This window comes from Balaenoptera ricei, chromosome 11 (assembly GCF_028023285.1).
Source record: "Balaenoptera ricei isolate mBalRic1 chromosome 11, mBalRic1.hap2, whole genome shotgun sequence".
Lineage (NCBI taxonomy): Eukaryota > Metazoa > Chordata > Mammalia > Artiodactyla > Balaenopteridae > Balaenoptera > Balaenoptera ricei.
The window spans coordinates 38,462,637-38,490,564 of NC_082649.1; the positions used below are offsets into that span (position 1 = coordinate 38,462,637).

The 27,928-nt window shown below is 42.0% G+C and overlaps 2 protein-coding genes across 3 annotated transcripts in view; both read left to right on the forward strand.

Annotated features, from left to right (window-relative positions):
* Window positions 1–9,502: 9,502 nt before the first annotated feature.
* Window positions 9,503–27,928, forward strand: part of STK38 (serine/threonine kinase 38) — a 64,042-nt gene continuing 45,616 nt past the window's right edge. For both annotated transcript variants that reach the window (XR_009505748.1, XM_059938809.1), the window contains exon 1: window positions 9,503–9,530. Coding sequence is in view for 1 of the 2 variants with exons in the window: in XM_059938809.1 (XP_059794792.1) it covers window positions 9,509–9,530 (22 nt within the window). In the remaining variant the exon portion in view is untranslated. The remainder of the gene's footprint in view (window positions 9,531–27,928) is intronic.
* On the forward strand, window positions 16,385–16,540 carry LOC132374010 (large ribosomal subunit protein eL39-like). Its single transcript, XM_059937485.1, has one exon. The coding sequence runs from the start codon at window positions 16,385–16,387 to the stop codon at window positions 16,538–16,540; it is 156 nt and encodes a 51-aa protein (XP_059793468.1).

Here is a 27,928-nt window from a genome sequence, read left to right on the forward strand (position 1 = left end):
AGTCCCATCTTTTGATGGTGCCTTCGATTGCCCAAAGCTATCTGGAAAACTGAGGGCAAGAGAGCTGGGTGATGCAAGCCCAAGTCAGCCTCCCAGGGCACAGAGGAAGGCAAAGACTGGGAATTGATCTAGGGTTGTATTGTCCAATACAACCACCACTAGGCTCATGTGGTTATTTGAGTCCAAATTGAGATGTATTGTAAATGTAAAATACATGCTGGATTTCAAACACTTGGTATTAAAAATGAATGTAAATATCTTATTAATTTTTATATTGATTACATGTTGAAATGATTATTTTTTATGTACTGGGTTAAATAAACTATATTATTACAGTTAAATTCATCTGTTTCTTTATACCTTTTTTTTTTTTTTGGCTGCACCGCTTGGCTTGTGGGATTTTATTTCCCCAACCAGGGATTGAACCCAGGCCCTTGGCAGTGACAGCACAGAGTCCTAACCACTGGACTGCCAGGGAATTCCCTGTTTCTTTATACTTTTTGACTGTGGCTACTAGAGCACTTAAAATTACATGTCTGGCTCACATATCTGTTGGACAGTGTTGATCTACAGGGACAAATGGAAAATAACCTCACACAATTCCAACAAATAATCATTTAAAAACTCGTTTTAATTCTATATCCGGGACAACTATGTGAAAATAGTGTTTCTGCAAATCACATAGTTTAAAGTTTTTGTTTTTGTTTTTAATTAATTAATTTATTTTTTAAAATTTATTTTATTTTTGGCTGCTTTGGGTCTTCGTTGCTGCATGCGGGCTTTCTCTAGTTGCGGCGAGCAGGGGCTACTCTTTGTTGCAGTGCGCGGGCTTCTCATTGCAGTGGCTTCTCTTGTTGTGGAGCACAGGCTGTAGGCGCATAGGCTTCAGCAGTTGTGGCTTGCGGGCTCTAGAGCACAGGCTCAATAGTTGTGGCTTACAGGCTTAGTTGCTCTGCAGCATGTGGAATCTTCCCAGACCAGGGCTGGAACCTGTGTCCCCTGCATTGGCAAGTGGATTCTTAACCACTGTGCCACCAGGGAAGCCCTTAAAGTTTTTTTTTTTAAACCTAATTGCCTTGATCCTTTGAGGTACCACCTTTTATGTATTTTTATATTATTCCCTGAAACAGTTTTTTAGATCGTATCACATATTTAACAATCATTCATTCAGTCAAGAAGTATTTGTTAGGTACCTTCTATTGTCCAAACACTGAGATGGATTTGGAGGAAAAAGTAGTAAGCCAAAACAGAGTCTCAGGCTACCATCATGGGGCTAAGTTCCAACATAGAGGGGAATTAGAAAAAAGAATCTCACAAGTAGTTGTGAAATTACTTATGTAGAAAATGGTCTGAAAAGGGAAATGGTGTCTTAAGAACATATCATAGGAAAGATTGGCCTGATTAGGTAAACCAAAGAAGGCTTCCTGGAGGAAGTGATGATTTAGCAGAAGCCGGAGATATCTGGCAAAGTTTGTGAGAGCAGTGAGAGAATGTTCCTGGAAGAGGGCACAGAATATGTAAAGTTCCTGTAGTAAGTTAGAGGAATTAAAAAAAAAAAAACGCCAGTGTGGTTGAAGCACAAAGTGAGGAATAATTTTGAAATTTCATTAATATGTAAAATGTCCATGTTATACGTGTATTTATTCGTATATCAACAAGTATTTACAAAGTGCCTACTAAGTGCTTTCAGTGAAGCAAAGCTGAATCCATCACTTTCATTCAGTCAATAAACATTAATTGAGTACTTATATTTCTCTCTGGAAGGCTCAGAGAGCTGCTATAATGGTACGTTAGAAGTATGTGCACTCAGGAGATTTTCCCCCCCTCCTTCAAAAGTTAACGTTCATCATTTCTAAGAGGTGGGATATTGGGGGAATATCTAATGGTGGTTAGGAATCTTTAGGAGGTATACTTATGAGTAAGAGGTGTACTTATGCGTGATTTCTTTTCTTTTCTTTTTCTTTTTTTTTTTTTTAGCTGTGCTGAGCAGTTTGCGGGATCTTAGTTCCCCAACCAGATATTGAACCAGTGCACCCTGCACTGGAAGCACGGAGTCCTAATCACTGGACCACCAGGGAATTCCCTCCCTGGACTTTTTATTTTCTGAGTAGTGTTCTTGTGTCTGGAAAGGAATAATGATTGATTCTAGTGTTTTGATTAATATTAAATTTATCGAAGTTTCAAATTCTGAAATCCAGTTCTTTCTGTAAAGTTAAGGTAAACTTCCAATCATTGTTATTTTATTTTCTAAGGATCTAATTTTTTAAATAATATCAGTAATTCCCACTGTCCTTAGATAAATCTTTAATAGAATCAGAAGTTAAGCAGAATTTCCCTAAACAATTAACTTTATTTACACACTTGAATGATTTCATTCTTTTAAATGTATCAACAACATTTGTACATTTAGTACATTTAATTCTCTGAAATATTTCAAAGGTGTATCATAGCAGACTTAAAATTGTAACAAGAAAGATATCCCCTATTCATGGATTAGAAGACTTAATATCGTTAAGATATGCAATAGTACACAAAGCAATCTACAGATTCAGTGCAATCCCTACCAAAATTCCAAGAGACTTTTTGCAGAATTGGAAAAGCCAAAATTAATATTGAGAAATAAGAAAAAATTTGGAGGACTCACACTTCCCAATTTCAAAACTTACTACAAAGTTATAGTAATCAATACATTGTGGTACTAGTATAAGGATAGACATATAGACGATTGGAATAGAATTGAGAGTCCAGAAATAAACTCATACATCTATAGTCAATTGATTTTTGACAGGGCCACAGGCCAAGACTTTTCAATGGGGAAAGAATAGTCTCTTCAAAACAAATGGTGTTGTGACAACTGATATCCACATGAAAAAAAAAGTGAAGTTGAACCCCTACCTCATACCATATACAAAAATTAACTGCAAATGCATCAATCACCGAAGTATTAGATCTAAAACCATAAAACTCTTACAGTGAAACATAGGGGCAAATCTTCATGACCTTGGATTTGACAATGGATTCCTAGATATGACACCAAAAGCACAAGCAACAAAAGAAAAAATAAAGTTGAACTTTACCAAAATTAAAAATGTTGGTGCGATAAAGAGCATTAAGAAAGTGCTCTTTAAGAAAATGAAAAGGCAACTGTTGTGTGAAAAAGAGTTTGTCTGGTCTTTGTCCCAGGTTCCTGGCACTGAGCTTCTAAAACCCTTGGAATTTCCTGAGCAACCACATGATTAGAGGGTTGGGGCTTTGAGCCAGCCCAATCTGGAGAGAGGAGAGGAGATGGAGATTGAGTTCAGTCATGGAGCCATTGATTTAATCAATCTAGCCTATGCAATGACACTCCCATTAAACACCCTGGACTGAAGCTCAGTGGAGCTTCCTGGTTGGTGAAAACATTGATACGCTGGAGGGGTGATGCACCCTGATTCTACAAGTAGAAGGCACAGAAGCACTGTGTCGGGGACCCTCCCAGAACTTGCCCAGTGCATTTGTCTATTTGGCTGTTCCTGATCTGCATCCTTTATGATAAAAATGCAACAGCAAGTATAGTGGTTTCTTGAGTTCTGTGAGTCATTCTGGTGAATATCAAACCTACGGGGATTGTGGGAACTCCTACATTTATAGCTCTGTGTTCAAAAGTGCAGGTGGGGCTTCCCTGGTGGCGCAGTGGTTGAGAGTCTGCCTGCCAATGCAGGAAACATGGGTTTGAGCCCTGGTCCGGGAGGATTCCACATGCCGCGGAGCAACTAGGCCCTGTGCGCCACAACTACTGAGCCTGCGCTCTAGAGCACATAAGTCCCAACTACTGAGTCCGTGTGCTGCAACTACTGAAGCCCACACGCCTAGAGCCCATGCTCCGCAACAAAAGAAACCACTGCAATGAGAAGCCCGTGCACCGCAACGAAGAGTAGCCCCCGCTTGCCTCAACCAGAGAAAGCCTGCACGCAGCAACAAAGACCCAATGCAGCCAAAAATAAATAATAAATAAATAAATTTATTTTTAAAAATGTGGTCCACATCAAAAAAACTTTTTAAAAAAGTCAGAAAAAAAGGAAAATAAAAGGAGAGAATCCACAAGAGGAGAGCAAGACGAGAAAGAAAAAGAATAATTATGCTGTCGATGATATCAAAATAGTGTAGCATTTTACAGAACATTTACGGAACATTTACATTCAGTAACTTGGAAGAGACAGGCTGGCTCCCAGCTTCTTCCTAAACCTCTTCTCAGCCACAAGATCCCTTCCTGTCACAAGCCTGAAGCCAGCCTGACACATAAAAGATGATAAATGTTCATCAAAAATGAGTGTGAAGCTCTCATTCCCAGCCCTCCCCACACTTGCACAGAGGCTCTGCTGCAATCTTTCCAGCCTTGATCTTAGAGCAAAGGGAGGTTGGAAGGTAGGGAACCACAGAATTGCACCCCCTGCTCCTGGTCTCTTTTCAGCCTTCCCTAGCATGTCTTTTACTTTATTTTATTTTGTTTTTCATTTTTTAAAAAATATTTATTTATTTATTATTTGGTTGCATTGGGTCTTTTTCTTTTTTTAAATTTATTTTTATTTATTTATTTTTGGCTGTGTTGGGTCTTCGTTTCTGTGCGAGGGCTTTCTCTAGTTGCGGCAAGCCGGGGCCACTCTTCATCGCGGTGCGCGGGCCTCTCACTGTTGCGGCCTCTCTTGTTGCAGAGCACAGGCTCCAGACGCGCAGGCTCAGTAATTGTGGCTCACGGGCCCAGTTGCTCCGCGGCATGTAGGATCTTCTTCCCAGACCAGGGCTCGAACCCGTGTCCCCTGCATTAGCAGGCAGATTCTCAACCACTGTGCCACCAGGGGAGCCCTGCATTGGGTCTTAGTTGCAGCATGGGGGCTCCTTAGTTGCAGCTCACTGGCTCCTTAGTTGCGGCATGCGAACTCTCAGTTGCGGCATGCAAACTCTTAGTTGTGGCATGCAAACTCTTAGTTGTGGCATGCATGTGGATCTAGTTCCCTGACCAGGGATCGAACCCGGGCCCCCTGCATTGGGAGCGTGGAGTCTTAACCACTGTGCCACCAGGGAAGTCCCTTATTTTATTTTATTTTTATTATTTTTATTTTTATTGAAGTATAGTTGATGTACATTCCCTAGGATGTCTAGATTGCTGCTGATTGCTTGCCACATATTTCAGAATTTAAATTACAAATATACCCAGATAAAGCTTTATTCTCCAGATAAAATTCTGTAGCTTGCTTCATGAGCTTTCATTGTTTGCTTTTGTTTTAAACTTTAAGGGGCAGGGCCAGCAAATGAGGTTATAATCTGTTCATTTATGAACTATAACCTGTTCATTTCAGGTTATAGTTTATGGCTCTATTCAGGTTATACTTCCTCTCATTCACCATGCTGTGTCCTGGGAAAGTTTAGTCCTCTTAAAGTGTGTTACAGAATCAAAAAGGTTGGGAAACACTGAATCAGCAAAGAGGAATTACGTGTGTAAGGAAACTGGGAAGGCTGATGGCCACTTAGTGGACTTTAAGAGGATTCACAACTATTCTTAACACTCTCCCCGCACAACCACCAGCAAATAACCCCCACAGAAACCCACGCAGGTTACAGAACAATGCAGGTATGATTTATTTTTCAAATATATAAGTATTACATGTGTGTGCATATGCCCTATACACACACACACACACACACACACACACACACACAGACTCAGAGAAATAGTAGGAAAGCTTATATACCAGAATAATAGCATTTACCTCTAGGTGGTAAGATGAAGATTTCTCTTTTTTTGGCTATTTATTTCTCTGTATGGTCTAATTTTTTATAATTACATTTAATAAAAATTAATGAAAATTCTTTTTACTGAAGAGCCAAAATAACTTGGGTTTAAAACTTTCATTTTAAATTGGTCCATAATTACTTTCCAATACTCATCAGTTGATTATCTAATTTCTCCTAGTCTGGGGATATGTCACATGACAACTGAAGTTTGTGAGTTAGCTGAGAGCATGTAATTCTATTTCCCTGGCACCGCCCGCTCCCCCACCGAATACCTGCAGCAGCAGCTCCCCCGACAGCACACACAATAATTTTCACCCTGTGGTTTTCTCTGGAATTTACCGGATTTATAAAATGTAATTGTAGCATTTAGATTTTTTTTTTTTTTTTGGCCGCACCGTGTGGCATGAGGGTTGTGCCCTGACCAGGGATCAAACCCGCACCCCCTGCAGTGGAAGCGTGAGTCTTAACCACTGGACCGCCAGGGAATTTCCCTATTGTACCATTTATTTATTTATTTATTATAAATTTATTTTATTTATTTATTTATTTTTGCCTGCGTTGGGTCTTCATTGCTGCGCGCGGACTTTCTCTGTTGCAGCGAATGGGGGCTACTCTTCCTCGCGGCAGGTGGACTTTATCACTGCAGTGGCTTCTCCTGTTGAGGAGCACGGGCTCTAGTCACGCAGGCTTCAGTAGTTGTGGCACACGGGCTCAGTAGTTGTGGCTCACAGGCTCTACAGCGCAGGCTCAGTAGTTGTGGCGCACGGGCTTAGTTGCTCCGTGGCATGTGGGATCTTCCCAGCCCAGGGATCGAACCTGTGTCCCCTGCATTGGCAGGCGGATGCTTAACCACTGTGCCACCAGGGAAGACCTATTGTAGCATTTAAAGTAAGTGGAAACTGGGGTACAGAGAGGTTAAGTAAGTTGCCCGAGGTCACACAGCTTGTAAGGGATGGAGATGGGATTCAAACCTCAAGTCTGGCTCTGAAGCCTGGTGATAACTTGAGTGGAAAGCAGTAATGCTCAGAAATTTTAGCCATTTGGAAAGACTGCCTTTGACGTCTCTGGGTGTGTGTGTTTTTTTTCAGCTCCCCACGTTCCTCCGGGAACCCTAAGGAACAAAGTGTCACGTGAACAGTGGTCCTTCCTCGCTGTGCCCGGCCCCCTGAGTCAGCTCAGTTCCTGAGGCTCCTTTTCTGATTTCAGCTCCACCCTCTTCCCCCCTCGGTGGCGCCTGAACTTCCATGCCTGCCTCAGTGTATTACCTTATTTGGTTCTCGGGCCCACAAAGAAGTCTGGAAAAGGATCCAGGCCAGAATAAAAGTATTGCTTGTGCAGCTAAGGGGTGAGAAATCTTTATGTTAGTGACCCTGGCTTGTGCTCTGAAAGTCACAAATACAGGGAAGCAAGTTTAGTCTCAAAAACAACTACAAAAAGCAACTGAAGAGGGCAGAGTGGAGGTGCCAATGTCACAATTTCTAATGTGTGATTATTATTATTATTTTTTTTGGCCACACTGCACAGCTTGTGGGATCTTAGTTCCCTGACCAGGGATTGAACTTGGGCCACAGCAGTGGAAGCGCCGAGTCCTAACCACTGAACCGCCAGGAAATTCCCCATTTAATGTGTGCTTAATTCTGTGATTAGAAAGAGATTTGTCTTTATTCAGCTCCTTCATGGCTGTCTTTCTTTCTTTCCTCTTTCCTGAGTTTCTAGAGTTTATACACCAATGCAAGGAAACTCAAGCCCAGAAAGTATAAAAAATTTTAGGTAGCTGGTACCATAGTTATCATAATTTAGCATATGCTTATATGTTGCATGAATAACATTTTAAACCCGGTTCAGAGAGTATCTCTCTCTCTCTCTCTCTCATCTAATTTTTGAAACTCTGTGAGGTAGATGTTCTTATTATATCCATTTTATGTTTTCTTTTTTTTTCTTGGCTGCACTGCATGGCTTGAGGGATCTTAGTTCCCTGACCAGGGAATGAATCCGGGCCAAGGCAGTGAAAGCATTGAGTCCTAACCACTGGACTGCCAGGGAATTATTATCTCCATTTTATAGGTGAAAAAACTGAGTCACAAGAATTTAAGTAACTTGCCCAAGGTCCCAGAGTTCAGAATTACCAAGCCAGGCTTGCCCCTGCAGTCAGGATACTAATCATAGGCCCGTTCTACTTCTGAGGCACCCCAGGGATCTGGAGGCCTTTATCTTACTTGACCTATTATATTTCAGCCTGTTAAGCCCTTACTCTTGCATTTCTGTCTCCTCCCAGTTTTGCAAGTTCCCAGCTCTCTGGTTCCTCCTTCTCAGTGCCCTTCAGAGTGCTTCTTTCTCCACTGCCTACTAATGCAGGGAGCCCTTAGAATTCCTTCCTGGTCTCTTCCTGGCTCCCTGTATGTGTCTGTCCATGAGGAACCTCCTCTACTTTCAGGACTTAAGTTTTTTGCTTTATCTTTGGTGGGGTGATTATTCCTTCATGCCTGAACTATACATCCAATACACATGCTTCTTTCTTTTATCCCCAATGTACTTCAGACCTCCAATTCACTATCTTTCCATCCTGTGCCCCACATCTGACTCTCACTGCTTCCCGGCCACTGTTGATTGACCGTGAGTCGCACAGCCTTCATTCCGGCCTGGCCTACCGCCTAGTCAGCTTGTCTTTCCTTTCCAGAAACAAGCTGTGTACCTCTGCATTCAGCCTCCTTTGCCTGGTATGCCCTAGTTTGGGTTTTTCAAACTTTTGATCCCAAGAGTAAGAAATACATGTGACCTCACAACCCAGTACCCATGAGTGCATGACCCCAAGGGTAGGCAGCATCTAGGCTGTCTCAACAGTGGTTGACAACACCATGTTCATGTTCAAGTTAGAGTATAGGTGCCAGGTCACACCAGTGAGAATTCCAATCCATTTTGTGTCCACACCCAGGGCAGTTATTCAAAATATTTAACCATAGTTCAGCCTGGACCCTAGCTAATCAAAACAGTCATGGGAGGGTGATGAGAGAAGAGACTGGGTGCCAGGGCGGGAGGAAGACAGGCACTGGGGTATGGGTGGGGAGTTCTCAGAGCAGCAGCTATTTACGGAAGAACACAGATGTATTTGAACATTTTAGCAACTGCTACCTCTGTTCCAGAGCCTTCCAGCTGAACGCCAATCACTCCATCTACCCCTTAGCTTCTGTGTCCCTTACTGACTCCACCATCTAAACCCACTTTCAGATTCCTGGCTTTTCTGCCACTTGCTACTTTCTGCCCCATCCTTGCTCGGAAAAGAGCCCAGGAGGTCAGCCCTAATTAACTCTAATTTCTGAAAGAAAAGCAGCCTGCTCAGACAGAAGTCAGTGAAGGGTCTTTCCTGGCAAAGGGAAGTACTCCAGGCCTGTTGCGCCACAGTGTTCAACTTCCGCCTCACGCCAGCAGGTGCTGGGAAGGGCAGCACAACAGCCTGTGAGACACTCAGGGTAATGACCCTGCTGTCAGGGAAGGAGTTAATGGCGGGGAGATGAGATGTTTCTCAGTAAATCTGAGCACGTTACTAGGAAGCAGGCGCCCAGTACAGGCATACTGTGACGAGTCTTCAGAGTACCTTGGCAACCAAGACTTTTATTTTAGAAAAAAACTCTTATCAGGATTTTTGATTGTTGGCTGAGATTGAGACCTTACGCAATTTCCTTAAGCCCTTTTGAGTCTCATAGTCATATCTTTCATATTGCAAAACGGGAAAACAAGAATGACCTACTTGAATCAAAAAGGTATGTAAGGATTAAAATAACTCTTTGTTTTGAAAACTGGCAATTAAAGGGAAGGAATTAAACATTTAACCTCCTTTCTAATGGGCACTATATTTAGGGTAACTACGTAATCTCAGTTTATGAGAGAAAGGTCTATTTTACTGAAGAATGCCAGCTAATCAATGTAGAAATAATAAATCAGCATTTTGCAAGCTCTAATGAATTTGATTCAAGCAAATATTGTCAACTGCTGTTAAAATCATTAGGTAATCCCCCCGTTAGAATGGTTAAAATTAAAAAGTCTGTCCACACTAAATGTTGGTGAGGATATGAAGTAGTTGGAACTCTCATACAATGCTGGTGGGAATGTAAAATGTACAACCACTTTGGAAAACAGTTTAGCGATTTCTTTAAAAGTTAAACAGGGACTTCCCTGGTGGCGCAGTGGTTAAGAATCGGCCTGCCAATGCAGGGGGACAAGGGTTCGAGCCCTGGTCCGGGAAGATCCCACATGCCACAGAGCAACTAAGCCCGTGCACCACAACTACCAAGCCTGCAAGCCACAACTACTGAGCCCACACATCGCAACTACTGAAGCCCGTGCTCTCGATAACCCATGCTCCGCAACAAGAGAAGCCACCGCAACGAGAGGCCTGCACACCACAACGAAGAGTGGCCCCTGCTTGCCGCACCTAGAGAAAGCCCGCACACAGCAAGGAAGACCCAACGCAGCCAAAAAATAAATTAATTAATTTAAAGAAAAAAATATTAAACATATACCCACCATATGACTCAGCCATTTCACTCCAGGATAGTTACCTAAGAGAAGTGAAAGCATATGTCCATACAAAGACTTATACATGAATGTTCACAGCAGCTTTCTTTGTAGTAGACCAAAAAGGCTCTTTGAAGAGATTAAGGGTGTGACTCACAGATCCCATCAGCCATCTCAACAAAAGAAAAAAATAGAGATGAAATTATCCAGGAAAGGTAAGAGGAAGAGCCTCGTGTCTACTGGAGTGAATTCCCATGACATGCACAGGAGGCCTACAAGACTCTTGAGAATTTTATACCAGCAGAAACATTGACAGCTTGAACCGAAAGTGACAAAAAGAAGATAAAATGAAAGAAGTTGTACCCCCAAAATTCTACAGACAGGAAGCAGGCTGATAAAACTACTTAGCTGTAAACATGTGTACCTTTCATGAAAAAGGAAGGATGGCTCAGAGGATGGAGCTTCAAATCCAGATGACAGAACTGAGAGGCATAGAGAATTATTCCCAGGCCTTGAAGCCTTGTATACTTCTTTTTTTTTTTTAATTGATTTATTTTATTTATTTACTTTTTTTGGCTGTGTTGGGTCTTCATTGCTGTGCACGGGCTTTCTCTAATTGCAGCGAGCAGGGGCTACTCTTCATTGTGGTGTGCGGGCTTCTCATTGTGGTGGCTTCTCTTGTTGCAGAGCACAGGCTCTAGGTACGCGGGCTTCAGTAGTTGCAGCATGCGGGCTCAGTGGTTGTGGCTCGTGGGCTCTAGAGCACAGGCTCAGTAGTTGTGGTGCATGGGCTTAGTTGCTCCGCGGCATGTGGGATCTTCCCGGACCAGGGCTTGAACCCATGTCCCCTGCATTGGCAGGCGGATTCTCAACCACTGCGCCACCAGGGAAGCCTGCCTCGTATACTTCTAATTGCTTTGCCTGTATTCACTCAGGTTTTCAAAACTTTTGGGTGGTGACTCACCATAAGAAATACATTTTACAAAGCAATGCAGCACACTCATACATACACAATGGAAACCAAAGATTTCAGAAAATAATTACCTACCCTGACTGTGTGTAATGCATTCTGATATCTTCTGTTAGATTGTATTCTGATTCTATTTCATTTTTTTAAAAAATGCAGTTAACCCATTAAGTTGATTTCCTGACCCACTGATGAGTCTTGACCTGCAGTTTGAAAAACCCTTTTAATTCGTTTAATATATGTACAAACAGACACACACAAACTCCTATGAGGTAGAAACTGTTATTGTACCCATTTTTCAGAAAAGGAAATTCTGGCACAGAGAGGTTAAATAACTTGCCTAAGCACACACAGGTAGGGATAAAGTGGGAGAACCAGGATTCTAACCCAGGGAACCAGCTTCAAAGACAGTCCTTTGAACTACTCTCTTACAGGGCCTCTCTCATCCCACCTGCCACATGGTGGTAAGTGAGTATCTGCTGATAGATGTCTCTGATTCTCCGAAGGAGTGATTCAAGTGGTATTTGAACAGAGTGCTCTATTAAGATTATTGGAGTGTTCAAGGTTACAGCAGATTTAGGGAGCAGAAGTTATATTTTCTGACTCATATTTTACAATGAACAATAGTTCTGTGTGAAGAGCATAGACTTCCAAGTCAGGTAATTCTGGGTTCACATACTGGCTCCACACCAGGGACAGATCCAGACTTTGTGGGAACTGAAGCTTTATGCAATTTTGAAAGCTCTTCTTAAGGAGAAGAATAGAGGAACTCATGTATTCAGAATTAAGTGCCGGGCCTTGAAAGGGGCCCATGTAAGAGAGGGCCCTGTGGCTTAAGCTTCCTTAGCTTTCTGCTTATTTGCCCCTGTCTGCCCTTTATTAGCTCTTTATTTCTTTTCTTTTAAAAAAATTTTTTTTAAATTTATTTATTTTTTGGCTGCATTGGGTCTTCGTTGCTGTGCGCGGGCTTTCTCTAGTTGCGGTAAGCAGGGGCTACTCTTCATTGTGGTGTGGTGGCTTCTCTTGTTGCGGAGCATGGGCTCTAGGCGTGCGGGCTTCAGTAGTTGTGGCACACAGGCTCAGTAGTTGTGGCTCGTGGGCTCTAGAGCACAGGCTCAGTAGTTGTGACGCACGGGCTTAGTTGCTCTGTGGCACGTGGGATCTTCCCGGACCAGGGCTCGAACCTGTGTCCCCTGCACTGGCAGGCAGATTCTTAATCACTGTGCCACCAGGGAAGTCCCTAGTCCTTTCTTTCTGACACTCCGTTTTCTAATCTCTGAAATAGGTGTAGCAATTCCTATTTCTCATGGATGCCAGACGATCAGCTGAAAGAACCTAGCTGAAGAGCCTAGTACAATGTTCACTAATTAGGTACTCAATAAGTAATTGTTAATAGCAATAATAATAATTAAAAAATAGAATACTTCAATTATAAACCAGTTTTTAAGCAAGGTTTTGAAATAAAAACACGATATGGAGAAAAAGTATTTTGTCAGTTCATTTACACCTCAGCTCTGCAACTCACCTCTCCCTGGAGTCCAATTATTTTGGTTTCTCCAAAGCTCTCTCTCCAAAGAGAAGTATAAGTGAGAATAAGAAAGCAGAGCATTCAAAAACAAAGGCAGATATAGAGAGAGTATCATGGGAGAAAGTCAGCTGCAGGCGCCCCCAAAGGCCAGATTTCCACTGTGTGGATGTCAATAAGAAGAAAAAATATTTAACTGTTTAAGATCTTTCTCAATAAACCAAAAAGGGGCAGATTTCAAGGTGCATTTTGGCGTTGAGAGAGGAGGCAGCTGGACAAACTCCATCCTGGTAGAGTCAAGTTTTAGTCACCTGTATTCAGACATTTTATGCATGTTGTTCTGCTGTGTCCTGAGGGATTATCAAAAAGCAAGAGGCCTCTGGAGTCGGCTTCCTGACCCTTGGAGAACCAACAGTATTTGCAGAAACGCATGAGGTCACTTTGCCTTCTACTTACATCTTATATTTTCCTCTCAGAGTTTGAGATTCTAAAAGAAGGAGGTATGTTAATATAGAGTGACATGAAAATATAACGGGATTCTTTCTCAAACCTGTGGCTTCTCTTGGTTATCTGTGGGTTTTTTGTTTCGGGTGACTGTTGTGTCATTTAGGTAAAAAATAATAAGTGGGGATGTGTGGGAAGAGAAGGGTCAAAAGATGGTAGGAAGTAATTAGATTAATTCGATAATTAAGGGGAGATACGTGGGTGATTATTAAGTTTCTTGCTAGCTACATTTAGGCATAAGCACATGTTTTATTTTTCTTAATATTTACAAATGACTCATACCCTTTGCAATTCAGCAATCACAAACTCTTCCCGTTTCTCCCCAGAAAGTCCTCTGTGTAAAGCTGAAGATGAAACAGCCCTTCTTTTTCTACTCACTGGCAAAACGATTTCTTTCCTTCTGCCATATCTATTTATCTACTAAGGGCATCAGGCACTTCTGGATTCATCTATTGCCTCCAAACCCCTATTTCCCTCTATTCTGATCCGCAGTACTATGACAGGAGGCTACTTTGGAATATTAACTGGTGGCTTTTGTCCACAGGATTTTCTTTTCTCCATGGCCTTTACCCCCATTCGGTGAACTAAATTTTTGTTGTCTCAACTCAGGGAAGGGTGGACCCAGCTGAAAGAGGAGTCTTTTTCTGGCTTTGGGAAGCAGAAAGGACTCATGTACAGAGACAACACTGAAGGTTTGCAAGGGTCTACTGGACCTCTAGATGAGATCAGTGTTCCCAGACTTGAGGAGAGTGTGGCTGGGGAGCTTGTGCATTCCACACAAGGCCCGGTGCTGTGCCCCCTTAACTGGACCAGGCCTTCTGGGGTGGAGTTAGGAACCCAGATGAGAGGAGTGCCCTGATAACTGTTTTTGTGTCTTCAGTGGTTGCTAGGCAAAATTTCATACAAAGAGGCTGTGTGGCCACTATCAGGCCACCCTCAGAGACTGCTACTTTAATCATTCCTAATGATCACTTTGGACAAAGTCTGGAAAAACATAGGGAAAAAAATGTAAATATGTGAGGACGATGAAGGGAAGCATTCTGATCCCTTTAAACTAGCATTCATGAGGACTGTGACCTCTCGGTACATTTCAGCTTGGCCAGCATAACAGGTGATATTCAGGAGCAGAAAGCCACTCTCCCCCGTGTCCTGTCACCACCAGTGTCCCTGGAAATTAGATATGACTCAGAGGAAAATCTGGGGGTGTAGAGTGACCCTACACATCTAATTGTAATCTGTGATAATTGCTAGTCAGGCAAAGCACAGGAAGCCGTGTGGACTGGTCTTTGCAGAGAGGGAAGGGCACCCTGAGCTGAGACCCAAAGGGTGAGATAGAGATAACGAGGTGTTTGTGAAGGTAGAAAGAAAATACAGTCCCTGAGCTGGCAATTACCCAGTGAGCCACCCAGAACCACTTATGAAATAGTGCCGTGAGGAAAAGAGCAAGGAAAGGAGAAGAAGGGATTGCTCAATAGCAGCAGATGCTGCAGAAAAGTCAAAGCAACATGAGGACCGTTGGATTAAAGAATACGGAAGACATTGTGTTGACTTTGTCAAGAATAGTTTCAGCAGATTGTGGGAAGAAAAAAAAATTGCAGGAGGCTGAGATGTGGGAGGTGTAGAAATAAAGATGGTAGAAATAAACAGACAAATTTTCATGAAATTTGGCTGTGAAGGGAAGGGTAATGGGCAGTAGTAGAAGCTGGATAGGGAGTCAAAGGAAGAGGCTTTTAGGTTGGGGAACCTTTGAACATGTGTAAACATTGATAGGAAGCAGCAAGTAGAGAGCAGGTAAAGAAGAGAGGATGGAGAGGGGGGACTCTCATTGGCAAAAGACCCCTGGGGAACTAGGAAGTGACAGGAGCCAAAGCTCAGGTAGGAAATTGGCCTAAATAGGAGGAGAAAAGGCTGGAGAAATCGTAGATTTGGTGGCAGAGGTGAGGGAGCTGTCTAATGGCCTCTGTGAAGCGGGAGGAGATAGGATCTGCTAATTGGGGTGGGTCAGTGGATGGGAAGGGTTAGTAAAATCAAAGAATTGAAAAAGATAGAAGAGATCTGAAATAGCTAGTAGAGTCGGTACAAATTCCAGACGTCCAGCAAAACCTTACATCCCAGTACCTTTATTTCTGTTTTGAGCTCTCATTCCTCTAGGTGGCAGAGGCTTCATCTCAGTCAGTTCAGGAAGAGATGACAGGGAGGCAGTTGGATTCATGGGTCTGGAGCTCAGAGAGGGATATGGGCTGAAAACATCCATCTGGGGTTCATCAGAACACAGTGTTTGTCTCTGGAGTCCCAGGAGTCATTGACATGCCTCAGCGAGAAAGAAGAGGACAAACTGCCAAACTTGGGGGAAAGGCCCAGTAGAGGAAGAAGAATCAGCAAGGGAAACTCATAAGGTAGGAAGAAAAGCAGGAGAATGTCATGTCACAGAACTAAGAGAAGTGAGTATTTGAATTGAAATAAGAGGTCAACTAGGATTAGGATTATAAAATATTCATGGATGTCATGTCTTCTTTCTTTGAGTTGGGGCACAAAAAAAAAAATATAGAGAGGATATAATCATAATACCTACTATTTATTGAGTATATAGTGCCGGATTATGTCATTCAACCAACCAATCAATCATATATTAACTGAGTGAGTATGACTGTAGAGAAGTTTTCTTGTTATGAGGGCAGAGCTGGGGACTGCCCGGGCTAAGAGCTGCTAGTGGTCACCAGAGCCTCAGAGAATGAGGCAGGTGTCAAAAGCTCGGTGCTTAAATAAAAATGCTACATTAGTTTGTTCAGCTTCAGTAATAAGGAGCAGGTGGAGAGAGAGAGAAAAAGGAGCTTATTGTAAAAATTAGGAGAGGGAAAAACTTATTCTAAAAATTAGGAAGATTAAGCTTTGAGGGGAGTTCCCTGGCTGTCCAGTGGTTAGGACTCTGCGCTTCCACTGCAGTGGGGCCTGGGTTCAATTCCTGGTCAGGGAACTAAGATCCTGCAAGCCAAGTGGCACAGCCAAAAAAAAAAAAAGGAGAGAGAGAGATAAAGCTTTGAGGATCTTGAAGCAGTCTGAAATTCAACTTTAAGATTTAGGAGGTAGGGACGCTGTTCTTCACCATGTCTTCTCACAAGACTTTCAGGATCAAGCAATTCCTGGCTAAGAAACAAAAGCAGAATCGTCCCATTCCCCAGTGGATTCGGATGAAAACTGGTAATAAAATCAGATATAACTCCAAGAGGAGACGTTGGAGAAGAATCAAGCTGGCTCTATAAGGAATCGCACATGAGATGGCACACATATGTATTCTGTATCAAGTCACTTGCTTCTTACCATATCACTCTGAAAACATCACTATCTGGATAGCTGGATGTGTTTTATTGGGAAAATGATTTTTCCCTTTGTTTCTATGTTTCTGCACTAGTAGGTTGGCTCAGAAATAAATATGTGAGACCTTTGGTTGGAAAAAAAAAAAAGATTTAGGAGGTGAAAACTGTGAGCTTCTGTTTGGCACAAGTTCGTCTGTAGGCACTGATGCCTGCTCTGTTTGCACAGAAATGGAAGCACCCTGAGAGAATCTCGTTCCTATAACAGAGTGCAACTGAAAACAGGACTTTAGGGATTAAATCAGATTATCCATGGAAAAATGGAGTTCACTGTTAAAAAAGAATGACCCCTTTCATCATCATCATTATTATTATTATTATATTATTATTACAGGATCTTAGTTCCTCCACCAGGGGTTGAACCCGGGCCCCGGCAATGAAAGTGCCAAGTCCTAACCACTGGACTGCCAGGAAATTCCCTAACGACCCCTTTTAGATTAATTTATTTTGGTATATCCATCACTGAAAATTATACAACCCTTAAAAAAAGAATGAGGCAGTTCTACTTGTCCCAATGTGCAAGGATTTCCGAGATATCTTTTTCAGTGAAAAGTACAAAGTGCAAAGCCATGCGTTTAGAGTGCTCTTCTCAGAAAAGGATCTATACGGATATGTCTGCATATACAAAGAATACGGAAGAAAACAAGAAACTGGTGACAAAGGTGGCCCATGGGGAGGAGAGCTCAGTGACCTGGGATCAAGGCAGAGAGTTCGCATTGTACACTCTTTCGAATGTTGTACCAAGTATTATTTATCTAATAAATAAATATATGTAAATACATAAAAGATGCCTTTGGTGAATCATTATGCAAGTTTCGTTTGTAATACAAACAGTCATTCCCTAATTTGCTTTGGAAATGTTGACATTTGTACTGGATTTTCTTAAAGCATGAAATACCAGAGTCTGCAAGCCACACCCTGAGTGCTCTAAATTTGAGGTCACCAACAAAACCAGCCATACAAGTGTGACTTTCCAAAAGGCCAAACACTGTCAAGTGTCAATGCTCAGAAGCATTCCCAGCGTCTGAAAATGTCAGAGAGAAGGGACCCTGGAGAGAGTTGGTACAATCCTCTTCTTTCTTTTTTTCTTTCTTTTTTTTTTTTTAAAGGATTATATACGATGACCAAGTGGGATTTTTTTTTTTAATACATGTATTTATTTATTTTTGGCTGCGTTGGGTCTTTGTTGCTGTGCGCGGGCTTTCTCTAGTTGCAGTGTGTGGGCTTCTCATTGCGGTGGCTTTTCTTGTTGTAGATCACGGGCTCTAGGTGCGTGGGCTTCAGTAATTGTGGCACATGGGCTCAGTAGTTGTGGCTCACGGGCTCTAGAGCTCAGGCTCAGTAGTTGTGGCGCACGGGCTTAGTTGCTCCGAGGCATGTAGGATCTTCCCGGACCAGGGTTCCGACCCATGTCCCCTGCATTGGCAGGAGGATTCTTAACCACTGCGCCACCAGGGAAGCCCCAATCCTCTTTTTTCTAAATGAGGAGACTAAGGCTAAAGGGGAAGAGTTGTGCCTAACAAAGAGATAATGCCATTTTGTGTAAATAAGGGAGAAAAAAAAGTCTCTCTATCCATATCTGCATGAAGATATGAAGAAAGGATACACAAAACACTAATACCAATGGCTAATATATGGAGAGGGAAGGTGAGAAATGGGAGGGTGGGAGACAGGGATAGGTATGAGATTTTTCACTTTGAACCTTTTATAATCCTTGAACTATTTTTTTGAACAATACAAACCTATTTAAAAGAGAGATGGACCATTGACATCTACATGACTTACAATTCAGTTTTCAAGGAAGACACTATGAGGCTATGGGCTCAGAAATAAATTAAGAATCTGGTGTTGAAACCACAGGTCAAATCCTGCTGCTTCAAATGCCCATGACAGTCGGAGTTATTTTGTCATATTGAGATTTGTTTGAGATAACATGGGCCATTCGCTGGCCTTAGATCTTGTTTTTGATTATAGACAGATTTGTCAAAATCATGCAGTAACAGCCCCTTGCTAGTTTGTGGATTCAGTCATATGAAGAGGCACCACAGAGCAGGACAAAGATCAATGGACAGGAAGACAGGTAAGCTGGTTCTAACCGAACTTTGCAATTTAATTCACCTGTGACTCCAGGCAACTTAATTCCTCTCCTTAGGCCGGTTTTCACATCTGTAAAATGGAAGGATTAGATGAAGTGATCTCTAGGTTCTCTGATATGACTGGAGTCTGAAACAGTTGTTAGCAATTTAGAACTAAAGGGGAATTTATGAGATCATTTTTCAAGGCCAGGAAATGGCTATGGACTGTTGGGTCACCTTTTGCTCCTTTGACCTGAAGTTACAACAAGAACTAGCAAGTGATCTTCTTGGCCCTTGTCTCCTACGACCACACACACACACACACACACACACACACACACACACACACACGCACCCTGATGATGACTATTTAGGTCTGTGTTCTTCAGAGCACTAGTTTAGGGAAATGTTAATTAGTGCTCCATGAAACATCTCAAATGAATTTCGGGTATCCTGTACAATAAACGTTCCCAATGGAGAATCACAATGGTATTAAAGGACCTAAGAAATCCTGCAATAAAGAAACTCAAATAGGGAATTCCCTGGCGGTCCACGTGTTAGGACTTGGCATTTTCACTGCCGTGGCCGGGTTCACTCCCTGGTTGGGGAACTGAGATCCTGCAAGCTGGTGGCGCAGCCAAAAAAAAAGTGAGAAAAAGAAACACTTAATTTTACTTAACCTAGCATTTTCCAAACTTATGCATATGGAACACTTTAGTGTGTCATATTACCTTTACTTAGAACAAGTGGGATTCGCATACCTCTATTTTTAGGGAATACATGAGATCAGCTATCATTTGGCAGTTAGGACAGTTCTGGGGCTTCTGCAAACATGGGAAGATTGAACACATTCCTAAGGGAGCCTGAGAGTCTTGTGATTCATGCAGCTCTCCACCCCACCAATTGAAAAAAACCGTTTCAACAGTGGGAGCCTCAGAAACTCCCTTGTTTTACGGGAAATTTCCTGTCTAAGCACAATGAGGTCAGATTTATTTTTGCTTTGGGAAATTTGTTTCTGTCACTCTTTTTGTTCAGAAATTATAGTTCTCTTTCTCTCCTTGCTGCAAAAGGTTTGTTTAATTCCCTCCCTCCTAATGTTTTCACTCCCAAACAGGCAGGTAGGAAAAGTTTATGCATTATTTGGGTGCTAGACCTGCCCCACTTCACATCCTGCATTTGTTTTTGAGATTTTCCACCCTCAATTCCCAAAGAAACATTGACTCATCATGACACACACACACACACACACACACACACACAGAGTCACTTGGAAAAAATTAATTTAAAATCTGTATTTCTTAAGACTTCTCAATTATTTTGGCCTCATCATTAAGCATTTAGTTTAAAGAAAGACTCTAAGCAGGCAAAATCATATGATCAAAACTATCATTGTACTATGTGTTGGCATGTCTGTAAGTCTGAAATCAAGAAACAATATGAAAAGCTACTTTTACATTTAGCGCTTTCTTTGAGTATTCAGGTTTGTGGCCTAAGCATTAAGATAAAAATGACCAGTCAGGTGACTATTGCAGGGCCAGCTGATTATACTAATGCTTCCCTGAAGAATTGCAGCTGCAAATAAATTCTTTTTCTCCTGACCAGCCTTCGTTATTGGCAGTTACCCCATAGTATATGCTGTCCCCTCGTGCTCTCCTGGGTCAGTGAGAAAGACATGGAGATGAGAAGGCAGCTGGATGGGGGTGGAGGAGGTACCCACTGACTCTCCCGCCCACTCCGTCTACCTTAGCACCAGTTCTTTGATGGGTTGTCTTAATTTGCCTGGGAAGTATTAACTGTTGCTATGGTTGAAATTTAAAGAGAAGGCCATGAAATTAAGTGGGAAGGAAACACCAAAGAGAAAAAAAATAAACGTGATGGGAGAGAGATTACTTAGGATAATGGAGGGTGTGATGGTTAATTTTACGTGTCAATTTGGCTAGGCTATGATGCCCAGTTTGGTCAAACACTAGTCTAGATGTTGCCGTGAACGTATATTTTAAATATTAGTAACATTTATAATCACTTGACTGTTAAGTTAAGCAGATTACCCTCCATAATGTGGGTGGGTCTCATTCAGTCAGTTGAAAGCCTTATGGGCAAAGGCTGAGGTTTCCAAAGGAAGAAGGAATTTTGCATCAAGATGACGACATAGAAATCCTGCCTGAGTTTCCAGCCTACTGGGCTACCCTGTGGATTTCAGACTTAAGACTACAACATCACCTCTTGCCTGAGTTTCCAGCCTGCCCTACAGATTTAGAATTTGCCAGCCCCCACAATCCTTAAAACAAACCTGTCTCTTTCTCTCTTTACCCTATTGCTTCTCTTTCTCTGGAGAAGCCTGATTAATACAGAGGGCTCTAGGAAGGATGACCCTAGAGAAAAAAATGGAACTGTTTGACCATAATCTGATACAAGCTTTCCAGTTTGGCAGAGAGCTTGCAGATAAGTCAGTGATAGATACTTTAAAATAAAACTATGCAAGGGAAAAAATTGAAGCAATTGTTAACTCCAGAGAAAACAAAAAGTGGCAAAGAAGACAGTAATTATTCTGCCTCATTTGGTTCAGTTATAAACACTGAATTAAAAAAATTTTTTTTATCGAAGTATAGCTGATTAACAATGTGTTAGTTTCAGGTATACAGCAAAGTTTTACATATATATATAAGAAATACATATATATTCTTTTTCAGATTCTTTTCCATTATAGGTTATTACAAGATATTGAATATAGTTCCCTGTGCTACACAGTAGATCCTTGCTGTTTATCTATTTTATATATAGTAGTGTGTATCTGTTAATCCCAAGCTCCTAATTTATTCCTCCTCTTTCCTCTTTGGTAACCATAAATTTGTTTTCTATGTCTGTGAGTCTGTTTCTGTTTTGTAAATAAGTTCATTTGTATCATTTTTTAAGATTCCACGTATAAGTAAGTGATATCATATATTTGTCTTTCTCTGTCTGACTTACTTCACTTGGTATGATAATCTCTAGGTCCATCCATGTTGCTTCAAATGGCACTATTTCCTTTCTATGGCTGAGTAATATTCTATTGTATATATTTACCACATCTTCTTTATTTATTCATCTGTCAATGGACACTTAGGTTGCTTTCATGTCTTGGCTATTGTAAGCAGTGCTGCTATCAACTGGGGTGCAGGCATCTTTTCGAATTATAGTTTTTGTCTTTTCCAGATATACGCCCAGGAGTGGCATTGCAGGATCATGTGGTAACTCTGTTTTTAGTTTTTTAAGGAAACTCTATACTGTTCTCCATAATGGCTGCACCAATTTACATTCCCACCGACAGTGTAGGAGGGTTCCCTTTTCTCCACATCCTCTCCAGCATTTATTATTTTGTAGACTTTTTGATGATGGCCATTCTGCCTGGTGTGAGGTGATACCTCATTGTAGTTTTGATTTGCATTCCTCTAATAATTAGCAATGTTGAGCATCTTTTCATGTGCCTGTTGGCCCTCTGTATATCGTCTTTGGAGAATAAATGCTGAATATCGGTTTAAGGAAAATGACGGTGGTGGAAGAAGTTATATGGAAGTTGTGGTGTAAGTAAGTCAAATCCTCATCTTCACTGAGGAAGTTAAAAAATATCTAAAATTGAAAATTTGAGAAAAAGCAATATTATTTAGAAACAAGGAGATAAATAGGAGAAGAAACAAATAAAAGCACTGAAAGCAGCTGCTTGCTGATTGACTCAAGTGGGAGTGGGTGGGCAAGGAACTGCTGTTTATCATTATAAATCTTGTAGATCATTTGGTCTTTTTCAAGTCCATATGTGTATTACTTTGATAAAAATAAAAACTAAATTAAAAGTTATGTGGGTCCAATATGGAAAATTTGGAAAGTACAGAAAAGTATAAGAAAGAAATAATAACCACTCACAATTCTTCCACTCAGAGAAGGTAGCTATGCACATTTTTTAAAATTGAAATATAGTTAATTTACAATGTTGTGCAACTATGCACATTTCTTTTTTTAATATTTATTTATTATTTATTTATTTTTGGCTGTGTCGGGTCTTAGTTGCGGCACTTGGGCTCTTCGTTGCAGTGCGCGGGCTCCAGAGCACGTGGGCTCTGTAGTTGTGCCAGGTGTGCTCTCTAGTTGTGGCACAAAGGCTCAGTAGTTGCGGCACATGGGCTTAGTTGCCCCGCGGCATGTGGGATCTTAGTTCCCCGACCAGGGATTGAACCCGTGTCCCCTGCATTGGAAGGCGGATTCTTAACCACTGGACCACCAGGGAAGTCCCAACTATGCACGTTTCTGAGGAAAAGGATTATTAAATGAATTTATTGGGATTAAGCTGTCAGAGCTTGAGGATTTTAAAATATCATAACAGATACAAATGGACAGATAATAAGAGTACAATACTGCATGTGAAATATTGTAGGTATAATTACATACAGTATAATCATATACAGTATGATCCCATATATGTTTATGTGTGTATTAGAAAGTAATCTGTACACCTGAAGCTGATATAAAGAAAAAGGAAAATTACTAACCTCTTGGCAGTTAATTTATTCTACCAAAATTTGTGAATCTCAATGTACTACTCAGCATACTCCCAAATAAACATTATTATCCACGATGATACTTTCAGTCAGATGAGGCCATGTAGTTGCTAAATGGAGTTCACTAAAATAAACAAAACATAAAATAATGTTTTTTAAAAAAGTAAGAAAGTACTCTGAAGGGATACCCACCAAAATGTTACTTGGTAGTGACCAGGGCTGGGGCTGGGACTAGGGTGGGCAAGTGAGGTGTTAGGACTCACAATGTAAGGAAACACACTCTCAGGATCATGCAAGCGCAGGGGCCGCACCTGAACTTGAGTGCCTCCTTGAATGCTGTGCCCTAGGTGCCTCACTTGCCTCAGTCTCTGCCCTGGTGGAGACGTAGAGCTGCTGGATTGTGGGCACTTTCCCCTTCATATTTTTCACTTAGATATACATTTAAATTGCTTGTAACTCCAAGGTATGTGGACCAGCAGCATTAGAATAACCTGCGAGCTTCTTTGAAATGCAGAATCTCAGCTCAGCCCCCGACCTTCTGAATCAGAATCTGCGTTTTAGCTGAATCCCAGGGGATTTGTTTGCACGTTGAAGTTTGAGAAGCCCAGGGCTAGCAGGCACCAAGCACAGTTCCTTCCCTCAACTGGAGGGAATATTCAGAGGCAATTGCTGTCATGGCCCCCACTGGGTTGGACACACACTGCCAGGGGGTAAGATGCCTGTTCTCTAGAGGACTGTGGTCTTTGCCAAGAGCCTGAGCTTCAGCTGGTGAAGCAATCACAGGTTAGCTTGATGGAGGAGAAGCAGGTGATTCCTTTGGGACAAAGAACAATTTAGAGCAAAGTTTAAAGAGAAGGGAAAGGCTAATGGGTCTGAAACTGGGGAAAGGAGCAAGACAAAAGAAGTGCTAATATTCAGACCAAGTCAAGTCCCATGGGAATGAAGAATAACTTAGTATCCTGTAAGGCTGTTCATTCCAAGAGTTTTTAGAGAAATCTGTTATAAAACGGAGAAGCTTGGATTAGGTGAATTATATTGTAATTATAAGAAGGCAGAGACTTCCCTGGTGGCTCAGTGGTTAAGAATCTGCCTGCCAATGCAGGGGACACAGGTTCGAGCTCTGATCTGGGAAGATCCCACCTGCTGCAGAGCAACTAAGCCCGTGCGCCACAACTACTGAGCCCACGTGCCTAGAGCCCATGCTCTGCAACAAGAGAGACCACTGCAAGGAAAAGCCCGTGCGCTGCAAAGAAGAGTAGCCCCTGCTCGCCGCAACTAGAGAAAGCCCGCGTGCAGCAACTAAGACCCAACGCAGCCCAAAATAAATAAATAAATTTATTAAAAAAAATTATAAGAAGGCAGAGTTAATATAGAATAGGAAATACAAAGGGAATGACTCTGTTTCAGTGTTCCCATTAACCAGAAGTCAATTAATAAGGGTCCTGCTATATGTCTGCTCTCCATTTAGATTAGTAAATTAGATTAAAAGAGAACAGCAGGGCTTCCCTAGTGGCGCAGTGGTTGAGAATCTGCCTGCCAATGCAGGGGACACGGGTTCGAGCCCTGGTCTGGGAAGATCCCACATGCCACGGAGCAACTGGGCCCGTGAGCCACAACTACTGAGCCTGCGCGTCTGGAGCCTGTGCTCTGCAACAAGAGAGGCCACGATAGTGAGAGGCCCGCGCACCGCGATGAAGAGTGGCCCCCACTTGTCGCAACTAGAGAAAGCCTTCGCATAGAAACGAAGACCCAACACAGCCAAAAATAAAAATTAAAAAAAAAAAAAAAGAGAACAGCAAAGTATTATATACTGCCATGGCAAACATTATTGACTGTATCAGCCAATATACATTCTTAACCTCTTTTTTCCTTGCCTGCCTCCCTAACAGATCATAAAAAGCTGAGTATGCTCTCCCAGGAAGGGTGGCCATGGGATGCAATTCTGGCCAATGAGACCCCTGTGGAGGTCTCTAGACGTCATATGGAGCCACCACCACTCTCACCAGAATGGATTCAGAGTGATCTTTCCAGGGCCTGGAGTAGGGAGAGGTGAGCCAGATACTCACCTTGGTATAAGATTTATGAAGGTGGCAAAAAATCAGTAATCAAGGTAATATTTTAATGCAATATTAAAAAAATAAAAATTAATGCAAAAAAATCTATGATGAATGAAATATCAACATTTATAATAAAGGCCAGGGTTGTCCCTGTTGGTCCAGTGGTTAAGACTCCTTGCTTCCACTACAGGGGGCACGGGTTCGATCCCTGGTCGGGGAACTAAGATCCCACATGCCACAGGGCCCAAAAATAAATAAATAAAATAAAATAAAATAAGGGCTGGGTCTGACAACACCAGAGTTTTAGAGTGAGGCAAATGAGGCTGAGTCCTGCAAGAGTAGGATCAGATCACCCTAATTTCCAACCCACAGGTGGGGGGGTCAGGGTGGAATAAGTGATTCATGGCACTTAGGTTTTTATGCCCACTCTCTAGCTGCAAGGGAGTCTAGGAAAGAGACTACCTGTAATTTTCAGTTTTGATAGTGAGAAGTGGGAAATACTTGAAAGGGATTCAGGAGCTAGGTCGTCAAAAAGAATGACAAATGTCCACTACACTTAATGGAGTCATGGTAAAATGTCACCATTTGGGTCCATGAAGGGCTAGATCAGCATATTTTGGCTAGACTATTTTGAGGAAACCTTTAGTATTTATTAGAGTTGGGATACAGATAAATTAATATAGGACTATAGAGAGTGGAGAACAAAATTCCTCTCCTGAAACTGGGAAGGCTCCAAGGAGAAGATAAGGTTTGAGCTGGGCTTTAGAGGAAGGAAAGGGGAAAGCAGAAAGAACAGTGAATTTTCAGTTAGAAAATGGGGTTCCCTGCTTCACTACTTGGCTTCCCAGCTGTGAGAATTCAGGCAAGTCACTTTGCTTCCCCAAGTGTTAGTTACTTCATCTGTTGTTAAAAAAACAAAAATTCCACCAAGTAAATCTGAAGATCTGTTGGCTTTGTTCAATCTTCATGAATCAGGCAGCATTCCAGCTAGTAAACAGAAAGGTGCTCTAATGGGTTGTACAAAATGGAAGGTTTTTGTGGTCAAGAGGAGGGTGGGGCAAGGAAGCTATTAGCAAAAGAAAAGAAAGAATTGCTTTAGGCCAGATCACCATATTTTGGGGAAAGGGTGAGGTTTGATCATGTAGATTCCATCTTCTTCCTTTGTGGGAGTTGTGGGGGAGATGGAGAGGGTCCACATGACAGATTACCTCACTGGTGCTCACCAGAAAATTCCAGACTGGATGATTGAGATTACATTACTGAGGGAAGGTGGAAACTGCAATTAGATCAGGTATTAAATCTAAGTTTATTATCATGGGCTTTAGCACAAGTGATGCCATTTTGGGCCTGTGGTTTTCTCTTTAACACTAAAAACGTATCCTTTGTAACCAACAAGGACCTACTGTATAACACAGGGAACTTTGCTCAATATTCTATAATAACCAAAGTGAGAAAAGAATTTGAAAAAGAATAGATATATATATATGTATAACTGAATCACTTTGCTGTACACCTGAAACTAACACAACATTGTAAACCAGATATAGTCCAATATAAAGTAAAAGTTAAAAAAATAAATAAGTTAGAAAAAAAAGTAAAAATAAAAGTAAAGGGCAAGGACTTCCCTGGTGGCGCAGTGGTTAAGAATCTGCCTACCAGTGCAGGGGACATGGGTTCGAGCCCTGGTCTGGGAAGATCCCACATGCCGCAGAGCAACTAAGCCCGTGAACCACAACTACTGAGCCCGTGCGCCTAGAGCCTGTGCTCCACAGCAAGAGAAGCCACCTCAATGAGAAGTCTGTGCACCACAACAAAGAGTAGCCCCTGCTCTCTGCAACTAGAGAAAAGCCCGAGTGCAGCAACGAAGACCCAACGCAGCCAAAAATAAATAAATAAATAAATAAATCTTAAAAAAAAAGTAAAGGGCAAGACCTTGATCTTGAAACATTAAAAAAGAAAACAACAAAAAACTTATCCTTTGGGACCTGCCGAAGAGCTGTGAAGATCGAGTGGCTGCTATCAAAAAGACAACAGGGGACTTCCCTGGTGGCGCGATGGTTAAGCATCCACCTGCCAATGCAGGGGACACAGGTTCGAGCCCTGGTCCGGGAAGATCCCATATGCCGCGGAGCAACTAAGCCCGTGCACCACAACTACTGAGCCTGCGCTCTAGAGCCCGGGAGCCACAACTACTGAAGCCCACACACTCTAGGGCCTGCATGCCACAACTGCTGAACCAGCTTGCTGCAACTACTGAAACCCCTGCGCCTATAGCCCATGCTCTGCAACAAGAGAAGCCACTGCAGTGAGAAGCGCACGCACCGCAACAAAGACTCAATGCAGCCAAAAAAAAAAAAAAAAGACAACAGGATGTGGAGAGAAGGGAATCCTTATGCATTGGTGGGAATGTAAATTGGTGCAGCCACTATGGAAAACAGTATGGAGATTTCTCAAAATATTAAAAAAATAGAACTAGCATTTGATGCAGCTTCCACTCCTGCGTATTTATCCAAAGAAAACAAGAACACTAATTAGAAAAGATATATGAATTCCTATGTTCATTGCAGCATTATTTACAATAGCCAAGATATGGAAGCAACCTAAGTGCCCATCAAT